The 20,193-nt window shown below is 48.6% G+C and overlaps 10 protein-coding genes across 10 annotated transcripts; 6 read left to right on the plus strand and 4 right to left on the minus strand.

Moving 5' to 3' along the window:
• Positions 1-356: 356 nt before the first annotated feature.
• N7455_007151 (sugar porter family MFS transporter) lies at positions 357-2,200 on the plus strand (the record flags this gene model as incomplete). The annotated part of the gene is made up of 7 exons (XM_040957741.2): positions 357-383; positions 434-479; positions 530-605; positions 656-847; positions 908-1,151; positions 1,202-1,458; positions 1,543-2,200. 7 exons carry the CDS (start codon positions 357-359, stop codon positions 2,198-2,200), a joined length of 1,500 nt encoding a protein of 499 aa, XP_040811877.1.
• A 510-nt stretch (positions 2,201-2,710) lies between these two features.
• On the minus strand, positions 2,711-3,702 carry N7455_007152 (PSME3-interacting protein). Its single transcript, XM_040957685.2, has 2 exons — positions 3,396-3,702; positions 2,711-3,282 (listed from the first exon to the last, which is right to left on the minus strand). Exons 1-2 carry the CDS (start codon positions 3,559-3,561, stop codon positions 2,717-2,719), a joined length of 732 nt encoding a protein of 243 aa, XP_040811733.2. The 5' UTR covers positions 3,562-3,702; the 3' UTR covers positions 2,711-2,716.
• Positions 3,703-4,117: 415 nt separating this feature from the next.
• On the plus strand, positions 4,118-5,251 carry gcy1 (putative glycerol dehydrogenase Gcy1; the record flags this gene model as incomplete). The annotated part of the gene is made up of 3 exons (XM_040957729.2): positions 4,118-4,253; positions 4,315-4,692; positions 4,756-5,251. The coding sequence occupies exons 1-3, from the start codon at positions 4,234-4,236 to the stop codon at positions 5,249-5,251; spliced, it is 894 nt and encodes a 297-aa protein (XP_040811747.1). The 5' UTR covers positions 4,118-4,233.
• A 374-nt stretch (positions 5,252-5,625) lies between these two features.
• On the plus strand, positions 5,626-7,055 carry N7455_007154 (uncharacterized protein; the record flags this gene model as incomplete). The annotated part of the gene is made up of 2 exons (XM_040957707.2): positions 5,626-5,678; positions 5,744-7,055. The coding sequence occupies 2 exons, from the start codon at positions 5,626-5,628 to the stop codon at positions 7,053-7,055; spliced, it is 1,365 nt and encodes a 454-aa protein (XP_040811737.2).
• A 1,286-nt stretch (positions 7,056-8,341) lies between these two features.
• On the plus strand, positions 8,342-9,912 carry cbhC (putative cellobiohydrolase; the record flags this gene model as incomplete). The annotated part of the gene is made up of 6 exons (XM_040957800.2): positions 8,342-8,580; positions 8,643-8,896; positions 8,970-9,107; positions 9,222-9,479; positions 9,559-9,800; positions 9,855-9,912. 6 exons carry the CDS (start codon positions 8,342-8,344, stop codon positions 9,897-9,899), a joined length of 1,176 nt encoding a protein of 391 aa, XP_040811761.2. The 3' UTR covers positions 9,900-9,912.
• A 407-nt stretch (positions 9,913-10,319) lies between these two features.
• On the minus strand, positions 10,320-11,953 carry N7455_007156 (uncharacterized protein; the record flags this gene model as incomplete). Its single annotated transcript, XM_065605549.1, has 4 exons — positions 10,320-11,173; positions 11,230-11,421; positions 11,487-11,748; positions 11,798-11,953. 4 exons carry the CDS (start codon positions 11,951-11,953, stop codon positions 10,320-10,322), a joined length of 1,464 nt encoding a protein of 487 aa, XP_065461403.1.
• Positions 11,954-12,694: 741 nt separating this feature from the next.
• Positions 12,695-13,207, minus strand: N7455_007157 (uncharacterized protein; the record flags this gene model as incomplete). The annotated part of the gene is made up of 3 exons (XM_040957745.2): positions 12,695-12,769; positions 12,837-12,989; positions 13,046-13,207. 3 exons carry the CDS (start codon positions 13,205-13,207, stop codon positions 12,695-12,697), a joined length of 390 nt encoding a protein of 129 aa, XP_040811763.2.
• An 842-nt stretch (positions 13,208-14,049) lies between these two features.
• On the minus strand, positions 14,050-15,809 carry N7455_007158 (NAD-dependent succinate-semialdehyde dehydrogenase; the record flags this gene model as incomplete). The annotated part of the gene is made up of 5 exons (XM_040957743.2): positions 14,050-14,173; positions 14,259-14,520; positions 14,580-15,214; positions 15,276-15,645; positions 15,704-15,809. The coding sequence occupies 5 exons, from the start codon at positions 15,807-15,809 to the stop codon at positions 14,050-14,052; spliced, it is 1,497 nt and encodes a 498-aa protein (XP_040811878.2).
• Positions 15,810-16,310: 501 nt separating this feature from the next.
• On the plus strand, positions 16,311-18,184 carry N7455_007159 (putative flavin-containing amine oxidase; the record flags this gene model as incomplete). Its single annotated transcript, XM_040957690.2, has 2 exons — positions 16,311-17,051; positions 17,117-18,184. The coding sequence occupies 2 exons, from the start codon at positions 16,311-16,313 to the stop codon at positions 18,182-18,184; spliced, it is 1,809 nt and encodes a 602-aa protein (XP_040811847.2).
• Positions 18,185-18,922: 738 nt separating this feature from the next.
• N7455_007160 (ketopantoate reductase family protein) lies at positions 18,923-20,020 on the plus strand (the record flags this gene model as incomplete). The annotated part of the gene is made up of 2 exons (XM_040957689.2): positions 18,923-19,118; positions 19,179-20,020. The coding sequence occupies 2 exons, from the start codon at positions 18,923-18,925 to the stop codon at positions 20,018-20,020; spliced, it is 1,038 nt and encodes a 345-aa protein (XP_040811838.2).
• Positions 20,021-20,193: the final 173 nt, after the last annotated feature.

Raw genomic sequence — 20,193 nt, forward strand, 5'->3', positions numbered from 1 at the left:
GAAGATCTTCCGTCAATCACAGATGAGATCCTGCGCCACATTTCTTTGCCAACTCCTCCCCGCATACTCGAGACTTGTCATCACGGACCATTTCTAGCGGAATAAAAAATATCGGAAGCGATTGGAGATGGGTGTTCGGCATTTTCCCCGTTTACACCACGCGATGTTAGTGCAATTCAAGCCTTGACTCCCTCTGGAGTATACGGTTCTCCGGAGTCATGGCGAATTGCCCGTTTAGGGTTTATGTGTAATCGGGTTCCTCTGTATATGTAGAGAAGTTTCCCCGGAGAAAGACTGCCATGTGGAGGTAGATCTTCATCCCCATATTATTCTATCAAATATCCACTTCTCCAACCATGCGTCTCTCGCCATCATGGTACCAGGTATGAAAGGACAATCCCATTAAGAAGATTGAGCTCATGTTTCAATATAGTTCCTGGTCGGCGTCTTTGCCTCTCTTGGATCATTCCTTTATGGATGTATGTCTTCAACCTCTATTTTTGACACACGGAATCTAATTTAGTCGCAGATGATCTGGGTGTTATTGCCGAGGTGCTTGTCTGTCAATCATTTAAAGCCAAGTTTGAGGCAAATGATACCCAAACGTCAGTCTCGCAAACCATACGACGTATGGAAATCTCTAACAATCTTGCAGTGGATTGGTCGTGTCTCTCTTCACAGCTGGCGCATGCATCGGTGCCGGCTTTGCAGGTCCGAGCGGTGATTATTTAGGTAGACGACGGACCATCTCATTGGGATGTCTGATTTTCACTCTCGGAGGTGGTCTTCAAACTGGCGCGAGAACAATTGACTATCTATACAGTGGACGATTCCTGGCCGGATTAGGGTATGTGATGTCTATCAGAAACAGATCCCCAAACAAAACACTAATCACTTTGGTTCTCAGCGTCGGTTTCCTCACTATGATGATCCCTCTCTACCAAGCTGAGATCTGCCACCCCAGCATCCGTGGTCGAGTTACGTCCTTGCAGCAATTCATGCTGGGCATTGGAGCGCTCTGTGCTGGATGGATTGGCTATGGAACGTACACCGGCTTTTCAGGGGATAACAACGCCCAATGGCAACTGCCCCTCGGTCTGCAAGTTGCTCCTGCGGTGTTCTTGGGTCTTTTGATCTCTTTCTTCCCTGAAGTAAGTTCTGTTTTCCATCGGGTCAAGTCCAATGACTAACTTTTATCCAGTCGCCTCGCTGGCTCATCGACAACAACCGAAGCGAAGAGGGATTGCGCACCTTGGCCAAGCTGCATGCGCATGGTGACGAAAACGACGCTTGGGTCCAGGCCGAATTTGCTCAAATTCAGGAGAGCATCTCGTTCGAACATGAGAACGAGGCGAAGTCTTATATGGAGTTGTTTAACAATCGCGCTTCGTTCCGTCGGCTGTTCCTTTGCTGTGCATTGCAAGCCTCGGGCCAGATGACCGGTGTATCCGCCATTCAGTAAGTTGTCACAATGTTTTACCACCGCCATGGATTATCAATTATCAATATAGGATCAATAAGCTGACATCACTTCGCGAATAGATACTACTCACCCCAGATTTACGGTCAAATCGGTATCTCCAACGAAGACACATTGAAGTACCAGGCAATCAACTCAGTCATCGCATTGGTCGCGCAGTTCCTATGTATGATGTACATTGATCGCTTCGGTCGTCGCTGGACTCTCATCGGCGGTAATCTCGGCAACATGGTCACCTTCATCGTTGCAACCGTGCTACTCGCCCAATTCCCCCCATCAAGCACCAACACCGGCGCCCATTGGGGCTTCATCATCATGACTTGGCTGTACAACTTCTCCTTCTCGGCAACCTGCGGTCCCCTGTCCTGGATTATCCCAGCTGAAGTGTTCGATACTCGCACACGTGCCAAGGGTGTTTCAATTGCCACGATGACTTCGTTCGCTTTCAACACGATGATTGGTCAGGTCACACCCATTGCCATGACGAATATTGGGTATCGCTACTACTTCCTGTTTGTCATCTGTAACTTCACCAATGCCCTCTTCTTCTGGCTCTTGCTTCCGGAGACAAAGCGCGTGCCTCTCGAGGAAATGAACCAAATGTTCACAAATGCGCCATGGATCGTGCCTGGAACTCGCAGGGAAGATTATATGACTCATGACCTCGAGCGGAAGGTCGAGGAGCAGGAGGTGAAGCAAAATGCGCTGCATGTTGAGTAGAGTGCGGCACAGGAGAGGAGTTTGTAGGGGGCATTGTTCGGGTTGCATTTGTGGAAGGCTTAGTTGATTTGATGTTGAGATACAATAATAAATAAAGGTGTTACCCATGAAGTGAAATGTTCGTGGATTTTATTTGCCTCGTGAAATATAAATAGCATCGGGCTTGGTTATTATTAGAGCACACGCCAGTTTTGGGGACCACCACGACAAGACGTTGAACTTGGTTCTCTACATAAATCAGTTTTAAATTTTCGCTTTGCTTTATGTGTGCAATTGTCGCGCTGCCAGCACATGGTAGGGGATATGGAAAACTAGACAAGCGAAGACAGCAACAAAGATAACTCGGGAATGTCAACAAATAGAACATTAGAATGCTGGTGAGAAGCCGAGCTATGCCTTTTATCATACTTGGAGAGATAATTGCTGTTTGAATGATTAATTTCATCTACATCATACAGCCCTATCGTAGGTATTTGTGCTAACTGAACCCCGGGATCATCCATGAATGTTGTCGCATCATTCCGAGTCCGAGCTGTATCCTGCCAGGCCGAGCGAAACCAGAGGTGGTTTCGTCGGGCTTTTTGGCTTTGGTTGGCCCTTCTCTGTATCTGTCACCACCTTGGGCTGTGTAGCAGGAGCAGTGGGTGTAGCTTTATCGGACTTAGACGTCCCTTGGTCCAGCCTTTTCGTACTTGAACCGCCAGCTCCATCCTGGTTCTGCGAGTCTTTCCCATTGTTTGTGTCCTTCCCGGCGGCGTTATCGGTGGCTGAAGCTTTGCGCTTCTTCCCTGAAATCAATGCCTTCCTGTGTTTATCATTCCGTCTCTTGCGAGCTAGTGCAGTCCATTGTTCTCCTTTCACGGGTGCCACCTCCGGCGAGGTTGATTCGAGTAGTGCTTTCTGTGCCTCCTCGCGCTGTCGGTGGAAGGCTTCCAGTTGTTCCGCGGTCTCCCTCTTCACCGCAGCCTCCTTGGCGCGTGTTGATTCGAGAACGGAATCCAGGAAGTCCACTTCGTCTTCATCGAGGGATCGAAATTGGTTTTTGAGACGGGATTTCTCTTCAAAGGCTTCTTGTTTGGCCACTGCATAATAACCGAGGAAAATCACCCTAACATGTTAGCCAGATTCCCTGGATGAATTGTCCGCTCTTTTCTCCGTTCGTGCAGACGGGGCCAGGCAACCGAGTCAGGCTCACTTTTATTGCGCTCCAGCACCTCAAAGAGACTTTTGCCTTCATCCTGCTTGCCTATTTCGGCCTTCCGTCTCCGCTCCTCCTCCAGCTCTTGCTGCGCTCTGAGCCACTCATCGTCCCGCTCGATCGGCTGCTCGTTTGTTCCGGATGAAACGAAACCTGATGACATCGTGATGGGGCTGGGTAAAATGATTATGGGGTCACGGGATGTAGAGCTCGGGTATAATGGTCGGAGTGCGAAATTATCCGGCGTCGGGTGGCCGGGATGGGATGTGGGGGGCGTGGAATGGACCGAAAGGCGAATAATAATTAATGTTGGGATGAAAGACACTGCGAAGATTCTAGAAAGGGAAATTCGCGTACGGAGTAAGACAAATCGATAAGTCGGAGAATTGGGGAGTCGATGTCAATTGGAGGAAGCCAATATAAGTGGAAACGTGCATTTAGCCAAAATGGTGTGTCTTGTGTCTCTTAGTGTTCCACTTTGGTTATACCCTCAGAACAAGGGGCTCCAGTATGACGATGTAAATATTTATCACGGAACTGCATATGGCCAGTCGGGTAAATTCTTGATCACTGTGTCCACGGATACACAGGATGTTGTACTCTGTTGCAGTTGAAGTGCAGGGCAAAAGAGAAATAACGGCCATCGATGGCCAATTTCTACCCCCCCCCCCCCCCCCCCCCCCCCCCCACTGCCCCCCTCCTCCCCTCTCCCCCCACGACATCATCGCTCTTGGACCTGCCCACTTTAAATCTGGTCATTATATAAAGACACTTGTCTCTTGAACCGGTTTTTTTCTCTTCTAGTTCATTATTCCATCTCTTAAAACACATCAAAATGTCGAACCAACACACTGAGTAAGTCCCTAGTGATGCACCATACTTCAATACCGTCGCATTAACCAATCTCCCTCTACAGGAAGACTTACACTCTTAACACCGGTGCCAAGATCCCTGCCATCGGTCTGGGAACATGGCAATCCAAGCCCAATGAGGTCCGCACTGCCGTGAAAGACGCCCTTCTCGCCGGTTACCGCCACATTGACACTGCTCTGGCTTACGGCAACGAGGCCGAGGTTGGTGCCGGTATCAAGGACTCTGGTGTGCCCCGCGACCAGATCTGGCTCACCACCAAGCTGGACAACCCCTGGCACAAGCGCGTCACTGAGGGAATCGATTCCTCTCTCAAGGACCTCGGCACCGATTACGTTGACCTCTACTTGGTTCACTGGCCCAGCTCCACCGACCCCAATGACCTGTCTAAGCACCTGCCCGACTGGGACTTCATCAAGACCTGGTAAGTGACACTTCGCATCTAATCTAGTAGGGAACTATTGCTGACTCCTCATGTCTACTACAGGCAAGAAGTGCAGAAGCTGCCTGCCACTGGCAAGGTCCGCAACATTGGTGTCTCCAACTTCGGTATCAAGAACCTCGAGAAGCTCCTGAATGACCCCAGCTGCAAGATCGTGCCCGCCGTCAACCAGATCGAGTTGCACCCCAACAACCCCTCCCCCAAGCTGGTCGCCTACAACACATCCAAGGGCATCCACTCCACTGGTTACTCCTGCCTGGGTTCCACCGACTCCCCCTTGTACAAGGACCCCACCCTCCTCCAGCTTGCGGAAAAGAAGGGCAAGACTCCTCAGCAGGTGCTCCTTGTTTGGGGTATCCAGAAGGGCTGGAGTGTCATTCCCAAGTCCGTCAACAAGTCCCGCATTGAGGGCAACTTTGATATCAACGGCTGGGACTTGACTGCGGATGAGGTCAGCCAGCTGGACAACCTCAAGGACCGCTTCAAGGTCTGCGGTGACGCTTGGCTCCCCATTAAGGTGTTCTTTGGCGATGACGAGTAAATATGTCGAAAATTATGAATGTTTTATGAGTACATAGGCCTTAGATACCAAAAGAATGATTTTGCCATGACAATAACTTCTATAATAAGTAACGAAGCTTTGATTGCTAAACCTCAATATTGGGTGGTAAAACATGAACGGGTTTCTGAGTCCATTCCGATGTCATCATAGAATCAAACAAAGCAAACAAAGCAAACAAGAAAAACAGATACTTTTTGGTCACGAGGGTGGCGTCATACAGCCACTGCGGAGCCTCGGGTCTGAGGCGGAGAGATAAGGGTGTATACCGTGGACCCCAGCGTCATCAGGCATCCTTTCTCTCTTCTCGACATCTCCACCATCTTCGGTGAACTATTCATCTCTGAAACATCATCATGGCGCCTTCAGCAGGCCACCTGCTGCTTCCTAAAATTTGGAGGGCAGCAAGGTATGTCTCCCCTTTTCTGTCGCCATATCTAGTTCCAATGAAGCCATTGACTAACATCCTCCTAGGTTTGCCTACGCAAGGGCTTCCAAGGCTATACGCTCCAAATTACCAGAACCTACAGAGTATCATTCAGTGCGATACCAACCTGCCTATGCCCGAATCAACGCTCGCCAGCCAATCAGCCGTGCCGCGGCCATCCGTCAAGCCCGCAGTCGCCACTTCTCGACCCGTGCAGCCGGCGCCTTCGCCTCTGCGTTTAGATCTGGACTAGGAGCTGATACCACTGCACGTACCACCTCTCGGATTGTGTCTAATATTAGTCGACTCAGTAGCCGTGCACCTTTCGCTTCTACTCTCCGTCCCAATCTGACCGGCGGTACCCTCGGTCGGACTGCAGGAGGATACGCTGTTGGGGCTGGCCGTTTTGGTGGAGCTAGATACTTTTCACATGGGCCTGCCGCACCCGCGCAAGTTGTTCAGAATGTGTCGCAGGGTGTGCGTGCTTTCTTCCTGTCTGGGCAGAAAGTCCGCTTCGACGGCATCGATCCCCGCACTGGAGAGAAGCGGTATAAGTCAGTCAGCACGCTGCAGGACCAGGCAGAGCGCAAGATGAATGCCAATATGCACAATGCACCTGGCTCATACATTGACTTCCAAGTTTCCCCAACCATCACTGCACTCAGTGCTGTTGGTGGTGTCGGCAAGCAGGAGCGCTCTGCCTCGTGCGACTCTCTGAACTCCGAGGGTCTCATGGATCTGCTTTCTGCCGATTTTGCCCGTGCTTTGAAGGACTTCTCTGCGGTCATGAACGACCTCAAGCGTCTCTCGTCACTTGGTGATCTTCCGATCTCCCTTCACGACCGATCGACGATTCGGGTGCGCTTCCCGGGCTGTGATATGGAAACCGTAGAGCAACTGTGTTGTGAGGCCGGGATTCAGCGAGGCCGAGTTGCGCAGGATGAAGAGTTCGATATCCGCAATGGCGCAGATCTGGCTCTCTTGTTCCCTTTCGCACCGAGCATCGCCACTTCCTCCGACACTGATTATTACTTCACAAAAGCCCCCAAGTCACATGCGCAGTATCCAGCGGATGTTGACTGGCAAGGGATGATGACACCGGAAAGCTGCACGCCGTCATCGCCAGGTGGCTCTCGGGATTCCGGCAATGCGATCAGTTTTGAGGATAGTGAGCTATTTGGTGCTAATCCTTGGAAATCCTCCACCAAGAGCTACTCTAGTATTAACATCAGTGAGCTTGGAGATCAACCTTTCTTCCCGGAAATCTCCAGCTCTGGTCAACCCGAGAGTAACTCTGCTTATGAAGGTGTCGAGGGAATTTACAAGTTCTTGGCTGAGTGCGATCAAGCCAAGCGTTGAGGAACAGACGCTTTTGTTGGGTCCTGCTTTTCTTCTTTTTCTATTGTTTCCCTCACTCTTTTGATATTTCCTTTTTCCTTCTCTTTTCTTTTTTTTTTTTCTTTGGAACATATCCCAGACTGAGACCGGGACTACATACATGATGATGATACATATACCACTCCACTCTTTAACACTTCTTTAGGTGTTACAATTTCTCAATTGAATGAAGTCATATTGAAAGCTGCTTATTCCAAACAAAGTAGTGTCCTTGTCGACATATTATATCAGGTCCAATACAGCATATCAGCTACCCTTTATGCGGGCACTTGGCCAAATTAGCCCTAGTAATGGACATTCATGCCATTTCAGCCTTGAGAAACCGATTCAGCCTCTTCGATCACTCCGGACTGAAGTGTTGTACGGTAGAAGGGTCTGCTGGCACACCCTTAATTTACTTTACGTTAATATCCTTGTTTCATATAAAGACTAATCCGGCTGAAGAATATGCCACGGTGCGGGGTCCGGGGGATAGGAATAATGTGGCTTGTTGAAACCAAATGGCGTTTTGTAGCAATCTCCTTAACTATGAGGGTTTTGGTGTCTCTGCATCTCTGTATTTAAAAGTCATGTTCCTGGACCAATATCCACCCCATTGCAAGTTTTTCTTCAATTCATTCCACCATGCACTAGGCGAAATCAAATTTTTTTGATGTCCTTCTACTTCGCCTTGTAACAGCCAAGGATCTTCACGTACTATGGTAGCGGTGAAATGGAGACGAATAGCTTAACCGCAATGTGGAGCGAGCCTAATATGGTGCTCCCGCGCCGAGTTTGGGGCAGATCGACGACGTGTGTCCTATTTGGGGACGGGGGATCATTTCCGTGCTGATGCCAGGGGTTTGATATTACATGATAACCCCTCCCCTTGACTATCTAGGCAGTTTACAGTGGTTTTAAGGCTGCAGATTACTTTGTTTTCATCGGTGTTGCGTTGAATCTACCCTAGACAAGATCATATTTACCCAGATTTAACCCCGTGAAGGGCAGAGCGTGCTATTCCCTGCCGTACATGTGTCTTGGCAATGTTTGACAATGATCAGTTGAACGGAGATCGTTCGAATCTCTTACCCCAATAGCTCGATCTGGTGTGACAGTGTCTTCGGATTTCCGGCTTCAATCTCCGCAAGAGCTACAAGTCATCCATCTCACTGAGGTATATAAAGAGATCCAGTTCCTGCGGACTTGTTAAACAGCATCACAGAGAACCAAGCGACAGTCAAATACACTATTTCAAGCCCGCCGATATGCGATCTCTCATTCCATTCGTGCCTCTGCTGGCCTCTTCCGTGGCAGCAGCTGCAATCGCGAGCTCAGCTAGCGCAACTGTCACCGCTGCAGCTTCGACAAATCCCTTCTCAGGACACCAGCTTTACGTCAATCCGTTTTATGCATCCGAAGTCTCAGCATCGGCCTTGCCATCCATGACAGGCGCTGCTAAAGCCGCTGCCAGTGCAGCCGCTGAAGTTCCGTCCTTTTATTGGCTGTTAGTTGATCCACCTGTTGTGTCTGATAAACCTCCAGAATGACACTAAGATTGTTTTCTAGGGATACTGCAGACAAGGTTCCGAAGATGAGCGAGTTCTTAGCCGACATCAGGGCTCAGAATAAAGCCGGTGCTAGCCCGCCGATTGCTGGCCAATTCGTTGTTTATGATCTGCCTGATCGTGATTGTGCGGCTTTGGCGAGTAATGGAGAGTACTCTATTGCCAACGGTGGTGTTGCGAATTACAAGGCGTATATTGATGCTGTCCGTGAGGTGCTGGTTGAGTACTCCGATGTTCAGACTATTCTTGTTGTTGGTGAGTAAACTCTGCTGAGTGATCGATTTGGTGTGAAGACCGAGGGAATAATTATTACTAACGTTGTTTCTAGAACCTGATAGTCTGGCAAATTTGGTTACCAACATGGCTGTGTCGAAGTGTGCTGGCGCACATGATGCTTACTTGGAGTGCACTGATTACGCCGTTACTCAGTTGAACTTGGCTAATGTTGCGATGTATCTTGACGCCGGTAAGCAATTTATACTTGTTTCTTGCTGGTCACCTACTGTATCCTGTCACCTTTCGTGGTGTCATCAAGGGAACGCAATCATCTCTAATTTGAAGATGCTAACTATTGAAATAGGACATGCAGGATGGCTTGGCTGGCCCGCCAATCTGAGCCCGGCAGCCGAGCTCTACGCGAATGTCTACAACACTGCCAATAAACCCGCCTCTCTGCGCGGACTTGCCACCAACGTTGCCAATTACAACGCCTGGTCTCTCACTACTTGTCCATCATACACCTCGGGAGACGCCAACTGCGATGAGAAGAAATACATCAACGCCCTTGCTCCCCTACTTAAGAGTGCAGGTTGGGATGCACACTTTATCACTGACACTGGTACGTAACACCCTTTTAAAACAACACCATATCGACTCCCCTACAGTGAAGTCAAAAGTATCACTAATTCCTTTTCCAGGCCGCAATGGAGTTCAGCCCACATCGCAAAATGCCTGGGGCGATTGGTGCAATGTCAAGGGAACCGGTTTCGGCGTTCGACCTACTACTGACACAGGTGATGCCTTGGCCGATGCCTTCGTCTGGGTAAAGCCCGGTGGCGAGAGTGATGGTACTTCGGATTCCAGCGCGACTCGCTATGATGCCCACTGTGGATATAGTGATGCTCTTCAGCCTGCCCCTGAGGCTGGGACTTGGTTCCAGGTAAGAGTTCCCTAGTCTATGGTGAATATTTATAAAATGCTGATGACTTTGCAGGCGTACTTTGCTCAGCTTGTGGAGAATGCTAACCCATCGCTTTAAATTGGTAGAATTGATACTGGAATTGGCTTTACTCTAGAGCCAAGAGGAAGTCAGTATGGGGGTGATGCATTCAACTCAGGGTTTCATTTATGATAGTGGAATAGTGAGCACCAATATGAAATCTTGGGTTATGAAGACACCTTACATTAGGCCCCGAATGAAATGAGTATACATGAAATATCTCTATTTTGCATATGTATATTCCTAACCAACCCTCGTGTGCCCTTTTTACCAAGGTCACAGATTCGAGCTGAGCGAGTGTATCTGGTACACCAGGGACGTCATGTGTACTTTACTATCGAACTCGAATATGTTTACAAGACGTATATTGTTCGATTAGGCTGTTGAGACTATTGGTGACCTTTTGTACGGAAGAAGTGACAATAAATGAAGTTCATATGAATTATCGAAACATATTTCTCAAGAGTTGGAATTATCCGCACAAGTCCAAGGTGGCGAGCCACCAGCTTTGAGTGAGTCAATGATACCAACGATCGAGCCGTAAGTACCTGCTACAGTCATGAATGTTCCAACCACAATAATAAACACACTCCAGCATGCCATGAACTTCCACCTCCAAGTCCGGTGAGTGGATCCCCAGTTATCGTAGAACCACATACAACCGGTGGGTTGGTACGCGAGTGAAGCACCTAGACACGCGCCGATCAGGGATACTAGACTGTTGAAGAATGGGATACCACTGGCAATGAGGTAGGCCACGATTGTAGAAGCAAATGTGCAGCTGAGCCAAATGACCCAGTGGGTCAAAGTATTCGAAGTCAGATGATCCGAGCCTCGCAAGATGCGAACGAATACATATTTGCTTGGAAGCTGGAATCCATTAATTTTGAAGGCAGGCTGTAGGAAATAATGGCCGCTTACGTGTAGAACAATAGTGGTTGAGGCAATAAGGCCAGGCAAAGCGATTCCGTAAGAGATTCTCTTGATAAGCGGACCGGCGGAGCCGAGGGCAGGTGAAGCAACATCGGACCCGCAGTAATAGTATACCACGATGCCGATCACGAGATATATAATAGTCGATCCAAGCTGGCTAACAACGAGCGATCGAGTGAACAACCGCGGGTCACGCATTTCGGCAGCGATAGAAAAGTAGGCAGGTGTGGCGGAGCATGCAAAGATCAGGGATGAGACGGCGGCAACACCTTGTGCGAAGGTTGGCGAGTTAGTTATCTTAAAGTCGGAAGACCAGGGTCCCTCTTGAGGCGCAGAGGATGGTCGGTCTTGGATGCCAACGCTGACGGTAACAATTAGAACTATAAAGCAGCAGCGTCAGATATGGAACCCGGAGGAGGAATGTAGAATTACTAACCGGCACTGAGAATACAAATCAATCCAACCCAGGCTATCCAAGTGATCTTGCCCAGGGTTCGAATACTGGCGAGTGAGAATCCAATAATAGCAGCAACAGCAACGAAAGCAGCAGTACATGTTCCATGGTTTGAGATGGCATTCAAACTGATCGAAATGCCAAGTATGCCCGATCCTGCAACAAAAATCCAGTCTTTGAAAAAGGTCAGCTTCAAAGATACAGACACCGACAAGCAAAAGGAGCATTAGGTCACTTACAAAGGGAAAATCCAATACCAAAGATCTCTCGGCCAATTCTGCCAAACATCAGGCCACCAGCCTCATCAATGCCGTAAACTTCGCGATGTCTGATTTTGAAGACACCGACCATATAGCTTGTCCAAGTGGCAATTCCTGCAACAATGCACAGTAGAATGACACCTGGGACCATCCCTAATGTATCGAAGACAGAAGGAATGGAAAGGACACCCAAACCAATCTGGGTCTTCATCATCAAAGCGACGGTTCCCAGCCATCCAACCTATTCTTCTTAGTATGACTCACAATACGGGACCCGGAGAGCAACTTACATTGCGATAGTTAGGTCCATCTTCAGTAACCTCTCCAAAGACAGGATCATGAGTGATATTTTCTTCCTTGAGAATCTCGCCCGTCTGTGAAGGCACATAAGTGATGGGCCCTGATGCCTCAATGTCATCTGAGATTTTGTTCTGTTTTTCAGCCATGATCAAAGTAGAATAATATCCCAATACCAAATGGCCAAGAGTGTTATGATGGGGACATGCTATGTGTGTAGTTCCAGTCCTTTATATCAATAATCGACTAGTCAACTCCGGGGATACCTTGGCTGGATCTCCGGGTGATATTGATAACCATCGACCAATAAGGTCAAGATTCAGATTGGAATTCGGGAGGAAAGTATAGGCGAGATAAGAAGCGTCCTGGAGCAAAGCCCTACTTATCCGCTACAGCCCCACTACCCCGGATATTTAGACATATCAACGGTAGAGATAGAAGCGGGAGAGTTATGGATGGGGTAATAGGTTGGCCAATCGTCGGATACTTATCTTTCGCTATGGCCTGCCTTATATCGTAGTCTGCAAGATAGAGTCACCCTCGTATATGTCACTTTCAAGGATCTATATCTATGTTTTGTCTGAAATACGAACGCCCTGTCGGATAGGCGTGGCATAGGACTATCGGGGGACTCGGGTATGTTCGCGCTATAGAGGTGAGTAAGCCAAGGTATCTTCATTGAAGTACAATGTAGGTACGGGACTACGGTCAATAAGCCTTGTCGCATGGGCACGTATCACCATGTTACCCTTCGCAGACTAATATGTTCGAACAGCAGGTTTGAATGATTCCATTATACTAGAAATACGCAATTGAAGGACATGTCTCATTACGTACGTAAACATCTCTCAACCTTCCCAAGGTCGACAACCCGCGTGCAAGGTATCCAACTAGATGGACGCAATTACCTCGATCTCGACCTCAGCATCCAAAGGAAGGCTAGCAACCCCAACACATGTACGACACTATCCATGGAATCAGCAGTTAGCGATGAATGGTCTATGCTCTAACCGTATCTAGGTCAAAACTTACCGGCTTCACGTCATGAGTGAACACTTTCGCATATCCCTCATTCACCTTTGGATAGTGATCCATGCTGGAAAGGAAAATGGTGACTTTGACAACCTTACTTAGGTCACTGCCACCGGCAATAAGGACCTTCTCGAGGTTGCGAAGAGCTTGAACCTAGTTTGAGATGTTAGATAACCCATGTACAATATAGTTCTCGTCACTTGACTCACTGTTCGGTCAGCGGCGTCGCCACTGACAAACTTTCCTGTCTTCGGGTCGAGGCCGAGACTTCCAGAACAGTAAATCATCCCATTGCAAATAATGCCTTGGGACATCAGAGGGCTAGGAGCCGGAGCATTTTGGCTCAACACAGCAACTTTTGATGAAGACATAATGATGAAGACTTTGTTTGATTTGTTTCCTAAAGAATCGGCAAATTTATATCTCATCCGAACTCATTGTTTCAAGTTATTGATGAAGACATCAAATTTCAGCATGCTAATTTCAACAGTCGTACTATAATTTGAAGTGGAAGGGGACGCCGAATCAAACTACACCGAATGTCACTTGGCTGCACCCTAACATTCTATAAGAGAGGCATTAATCCAATTCAGAGCTGTCGTATCTCCGATTCAGCATTTCTATTACTACAACCCCATACCTCGTATCGCATAGTGGACCCCCTTCAGGCAGCACTAAGATGCCAAGATGATCATGATGACACATTACTATCGCTATTTTTATTGAAAATCCCAGACGTCCGGCTTATCAGGGTCCTTGTGGGGGTTCTGGAATAGGAACTTAACAGCGTGGCCAATCGGCGAACAGCAGAAACCAAATCCTCAACAAAGTTTGGGATCCCCAGATTTTGCCGCAAAGATTGGCAGTTCCCACTTGCCCACGCACAGGGCCTAATGAGACAAACTGGTTTGAAATTGTGTTTCGTGGAATATTTGATTGGGGACTCGGTGGTGCAAGCATTGGCATCGTTATGTAGGTCCAGTGCTAATCTAACTTCCCTATATAGCTGCCATACATGACTTCTTTGTCAAACAATTCTATCCCTCGTATATCCGATGAAGGGCCCCAAAAGGCTCTTTCTTCTCGGGCGTTATTTCCATAATTCTGTATCAAAGTGATCATTACCTATATCTTGGAAAGGATGATGTTCAATATTACTCTTATTTTGCCTGTACTAAAACTATGTATTCCCTTAAATGTAGATAGATAGAGTCTACAGAGAGGCTTTGTGCACCACATTGACGTTTCCAGTAACAACAGTCTTCGTCTGGAGATAGTCGTCAATACCATACTTGCTTCCTTCACGGCCCATTCCTGAGTGCTTAATTCCACCGAACCTATTTGATTGTCAGAACATACTAAAAGCCAAAGTGTCCAACGAGAAAAAAGTGTTAAAGAGGAATAGGCAAGGAGAAAACCCACGGACTCGCAGCATCAGAAATGACACCTGTGTTGACGGCCACCATGCCAAATTGCAAGAGTTCCGAAACCCGGTTGGCGCGTGTGACATCCTGGGTAAAGATATATGATGCCAATCCGACATCACACGCGTTGGATGTAGCAATCACCTCATCTTCCGTCTTGAAGGAGAAAATGGGGGCCACTGGGCCGAAGATTTCTTCATTCACCACAGTCATATTGGCACTCACGTTAGTAAGAATAGTAGGTTCGAAGAAGTTCGGACCTAAACACATATATCTGGTCAGTGAATATGCACGTACGATGCAATTTACTATGACATACCCAGGTCAGCCCTCCTCTTTCCACCAATTTCCACCTTGGCACCACGCTTCACAGCATCATCCACAAGACCGGCAACTCTCTCCACTGCCGCATAGGTGACCAAGGGACCGTGGGTGGTCTTCTTATCAAACCCATTACCAACTTGGAATTGTATAACAGCGCTCTTGAGCCGTCTGATAAACTCGGGATAAATGCTCTCTTGCACAAATATCCGGTTGGAGCACACGCATGTCTGTCCAGAGGACTTGAATTTGCTACCAATCGCGGCATCCACAGCCAGACCGAGATCGGCATCTTCAAAGACGATGAAGGGAGCGTTACCACCAAGCTCCAGACCAAGCTTCTTCAGGGAGTTGCTCGATTGTTGCATAAGCAGCTTTCCAACCCGAGTGGATCCAGTGAAGGAGATCTTGCGCACAGTGTTCGAGGAGCACAAGGCCTGGCCAATCTCAGGGGTGTTTTCCAATGCGGCGACGCTATTTATAACGCCTGCAGGGATTCCTGCCCGCTCGCCGAGCTTGATCAAGGCGTTGGCTGTGAAGGGGGTTTCGCCGGCGGTCTTGACGACAACGGTGCAGCCAGCTGCCAATGCAGGGCCAAGCTTTCTAGTAATCATAGCAGCGGGGAAGTTCCATCTTTGAAGCGTACGCGGTCAGCTAATGGAGTCATTGCAAGGAAAATGCAAGGTAGACTCACGGCGTGATAAGACCACAGACACCAATGGGTTCTTTCAGAACAGAAACCCGGAAACTGGGCTGAGTGTGTGGAATCACATCGCCATAGATTCGCGCGGCCTCTTCTGCGAACCATTCAAGGAAACTGGCTGCAAAGAGCACCTCGCCAGCAGCATCTGGCTTAGCCTTACCGTTTTCCCAGGTGATCAATGTAGCCAGATCCTCCTGGTTCTCCATGACCAACTCGTACCATCGACGCAAAATCCGACTACGGTTTCGACCAGCCCGAGAGCGCCAGGCTGGGAGTGCCGCTGCCGCCGAGTCAATTGCTCTTTGTGCGTCTCTAGTGTCTGACTCCGGGCAAGATCCGATGAGTTTGCCGGTCGCAGGGTCTGTGGTACCACATACACAGTCAGTGTTGAATCACAGAAAGTCATTGGTAGCATTCACCTGTAACATTGAATCGTTTTCCAGAATCTGCTTCGACCCATTTCCCGTCAATGTAGTTTTGACCGATTAGCAAGGATGGGTCCTTCAATTGGATGTTTGTAGCCATTGTTAAGTTGGAGTCGGGTTTCAATTTCAGAATATCGTAAATGAACAAAATGGAGCATCCAATGAGTTTTTAATAACATCCCCCCATCGATTAATCCCCGCCATGTTGACATTGAAATTGTTGAAGTTCGGTGTTCATTCCGAAGTGGATTTTCCGTAGGGGTAAGTCACAGCGCGGGTATGGCACCCGAAATGGGACAAATTAGGCGTATGCAGCTGGGGAAGGCCACAGAGAGAATCCATCAACATCGTCATCTTATATGGCCAGTGAGATGCGGTGTGATTATTATAGCCCCTCATTCTCCGCGATCTCTTTCCCTTTCGGGTCTGATGATGGCATATTAGCTTGGACCTATAATGTGCATGAAGATTGACATGAATGAGCGGTGATGGCCAAAGACGAAGCATGAGCCTATCACCGTCGTTATCTCTGCCATATATAACTAGACAATTGCACTTGGTCGCTTTTCCTCTGCCATTACCCCAATATACATCTCCCGAAATGCCGAAGACTGTAGAGACCGTCGATCTATCTAACACTGCTAGTGCGTACTACGCACCAGCAACGGTCGCACCCGCTGGAAAGCTCATCCATGTCGCTGGACAACCCGGAAGCACAAAGGATGGCATCGTGCCAGCCGACTACGAGTCACAGATCCACCTGGCTCTGCTGAACTTGCGCAAGATCATAATCGCCGCTGGTTCTTCAATTGAGAGCATCGTCAAGCTGCAACTCTTCATCGTTGACTACGATGCCGACAATCGCAAGCACACCCGACACATCCAACGATTCCTCGCGGGCCACCGACCAGCCATCACCCTGGTCCCTGTTCCCAAGCTTGCTGTCGCGTCATGGCTGTTCGAGATCGACGCTATCATTGCCCTCCCAGAGCCCACCCTTCCTCCTGTCCTCCCTGCTTCCAACGAGAATACCGACGTTGTCATCATCGGCGCCGGTCTTGCCGGTCTTTCTGCTGCACACGATGTCCTACGCGCGGGGTTGTCCTGTGTCGTCCTTGAAGCTCGTGATCGTGTCGGAGGCAAGACTTGGAGCTCCGCCCTTAATGGTGGTGGTGTAATTGATTTGGGTGCGGGCTGGATCAATGACACTAACCAGAGCAAGGTTTATGATTTGGCTAAGCGCTACGGTGTTGAGGTCATTGAGCAGAACACTCAGGGAAATGCTGTTCTGCAGGACTTCGACGGCAACTGCACTCCATTCGTCTATGGAGATCTACCTAGCGTAAGATATCTACCATAAACACATAACATAGGGATGATAGAAGCTAACACTATCGTTCCTCTCAGTTTGATAAAGCTACCCAAGCCCATCTCGCCGAAATCCGCGATATGTGCGAGGCTGAATGTCAAGCTCTCGACACTTGGAGACCTCAAGACACTACCTTGGATTCCATCACATTCGAAGCCTACTTGCGATCTCGTGGGGCGAGCGAGGTAGCTATTGCTACTGGAACGGTCTGGACCCGCGCAATGCTCGGTCAAGATCCGAAAGATATTTCCGCTCTCTACTTCCTGAACTATTGCAAGTCGGGAGGTGGTTTGTTGCAGATGCGATCTGATCGCAAGGATGGCGGCCAATACCTCCGCATCCGACAAGGCACTCAGCATTTCTCTTTGGGATTGGCATCCTCCCTCCCGGAGAACACTGTCCGACTCTCTAGTCCTGTGCACTCAGTTATCCAGAACGCCGACAAGTCAGTGAAGATTCAAGCCGGAGGTGTGGTTTATGGCGCTCGCAAGGTCATCATCACTGTTCCTACCCCTGCCATGAAGACCATCTCATTCCACCCCAAGCTCCCTCCTGCGAAGCAGGCATGGATTGAGTCCACTACCTACGGATACTACACTAAGGCGATGATGGAGTTCCGCTCTCCGTTCTGGGTTAAAGCCGGCTTCTGTGGTCTTGCGCAGTCTTTTATTGGTCCCGCTAGTGTTGTAAGAGACAGCTGCAGTCCCGAAGATAAGAAGTATGTCCTTACTTGCTTCATGTCGGGCGATCCTGGGCGAGCTTGGTCCGCCATGTCGCAAAAGGAGCGGGAGGAGAGTTTGCTGCAACAACTTGTAAAGCTTTTTGGAGTTGCAAATATTGATAAGGAATTCATCCAATTGACAGCATACGAATGGGTCAATGATGAGTGGGCTGGCTGGGGATGTCCGTGCACAGCTCTTACCCCTGGTGTCCTTGATACTCTGGGCCCTGATGCGTTGCGCGAGAGTTCTGGCAACTTGCACTTTGCTGGCACTGAGACTGCGGGTGAGTGGAAGGGTTATATGGAAGGTGCTATTCGTAGCGGAGAGCGGGCTGCCGCTGAGGTTGTGAAGACGCTGAATGCTGGTATTGTTTCGCGTCTATAGAGGCATTGTTCGCCATAATCTTTGCTGCATTTGAACTGTACATAGCAAAGTTGTTTATATTACAAAATCAAATTTATTTTTTTCGCCGTTACTCTTGCCAATTTTTAGCTAGCCATCAGGTAAGGGACCTCAAGCATATCGTAGTGCACGGCGACCACCAGGGCTTTTGGATTTACCACCCATGTCTCCTTGTTCGAAGTGATTTATATTTGACTAGAGAGGTGCTTAGGATAAGTTAGAACATTGATCCATACGCAAGTTTCCACTAGCAATAAAATCCAATGGGTCCAAAGTCCCTAGTGGTCACTATGCACTGTGATACAGGAGTGCCGATGGAAAACACGGCCATTATTCCTCGCGGTCTGAGTTACCATGAGATAGTTGTCTCTATATTATTCGGAGATAACACCTACTAGCAGCATTTACTTAATACTATCATTAATGCTGCCGATCGACATGACAGTCTAGTTCCGCCGTGGGATGCCCGTTCTAGCAAAAGTGGATCCAGCATAGCGAGTGGGGACTCCATATTTTTCCCCGTCGCGGTGATCTTCCTATTCAGTACTAATAGGCCTAGAGCTGACTTTGAAGTTGGGGCTCTTATCTTCCTATGTCATATTACATTTCTCAATGAGCTTCATCCGTTGTTTTAAACCCCTCAAACGACCTACTTCCTTAACTGGAACGCGCCCATTCTTTATCGCTTCTCACCATTACCATCCTATCAGCATCACAAAAATGTCCGAGCAAAAGGCACGAGTTCTAATTGTCGGCACCGGCGGTGTCGGCACCATGGCAGCCTATGCGCTGGAACAAGGTGGCAAAGCCGAGGTGACGGCTGTTATGCGATCCAACTACGAAGCCGTGAAAGCGAACGGCGTGAACATCGATTCCGTACAATACGGCAATGGCATCAGATTCAAACCTACCAATAGTAAGTTCTCACTCTGTCGCGAAAACATCCACATATTGAAATTCTAACGTATCATTAAAGTCTGCAAAGCCGTCCCGGATGTCGTAAAGGAGAACCTCCCACCATTTGATTTCATCCTCGTAACGACAAAGAACATCCCAGACGTCTCCCCAACAGTGGCCGATATCATCTCTCCCGCCGTAACACCCGGCAAAACAGTGATCGTTCTCTCCCAGAACGGAATCAACATCGAGAGGCCCATCATCCCCCGCTTCCCCACAAACCCACTCATCAGCAGCGTCTCCTTCGTGGGCGCAACCACACGCTCCCACTGCGACATCCTGCACGATGACCCAGACGATCAGAAAATTGGCCCCTTCTCCAGCCCCGGAGTCCCAGCCCAAGTCGCCGAGGACGCAGCAAAGCGCTACATCGATATCTACAACCCGCACGGCAAGCTCGATCTAATCTACGACGCGGATGTGCGTCGCTGTCGCTGGCGAAAGCTGCTCTACAACGGCTCTTACAATCCCGTTTCGACGATCTTGCGCATGGATACACCACGCATGAGAATGAGTGCCCATGTCATCGATGACCTTATCCGTCCTATCATGAAGGAGATTCTGGCTGCTGCGCGTGCGGATGGTGTTACCGATTTCCCGGATGAGCTTGTTGAGAGCGTTATTCGGGGTGATCCTGTTGATACGGCTTTCAAGCCTTCTATGTGTCAGGATATTGAGAAGGGGAATTTGTTTGAGGTTGAGAATATTGTGGGTGAGCCTTTGCGCGAGGGGGAGGCTAAGGGTGTGTCTATGCCTACTCTTCGGACCGTCTATGGTATTCTTAAGGGATTGCAGTTGCAGGTTAAGGAGGGTAAGGGGTTGTGGGAGCCTAAGTTTACTGCTGATAACCCGTATCAATGAATAATTGGTTTAATCAATATGAGTTAATGGAATGAACTTGGTCATAATTTTCTTCTTACATATTATATTTTATGTCTTTTGACGTGGATTTATTTTACTAATAAAGTAGTTAACCTTTCACAGTATGGAACAACTACATCACACAACCGACAAAGAGACATGCTCTTACTAGA

The sequence above is a fragment of the Penicillium solitum genome, assembly GCF_028829755.1.
Source record: "Penicillium solitum strain IBT 25940 chromosome Unknown utg000004l_segment0_segment0, whole genome shotgun sequence".
NCBI lineage: Eukaryota > Fungi > Ascomycota > Eurotiomycetes > Eurotiales > Aspergillaceae > Penicillium > Penicillium solitum.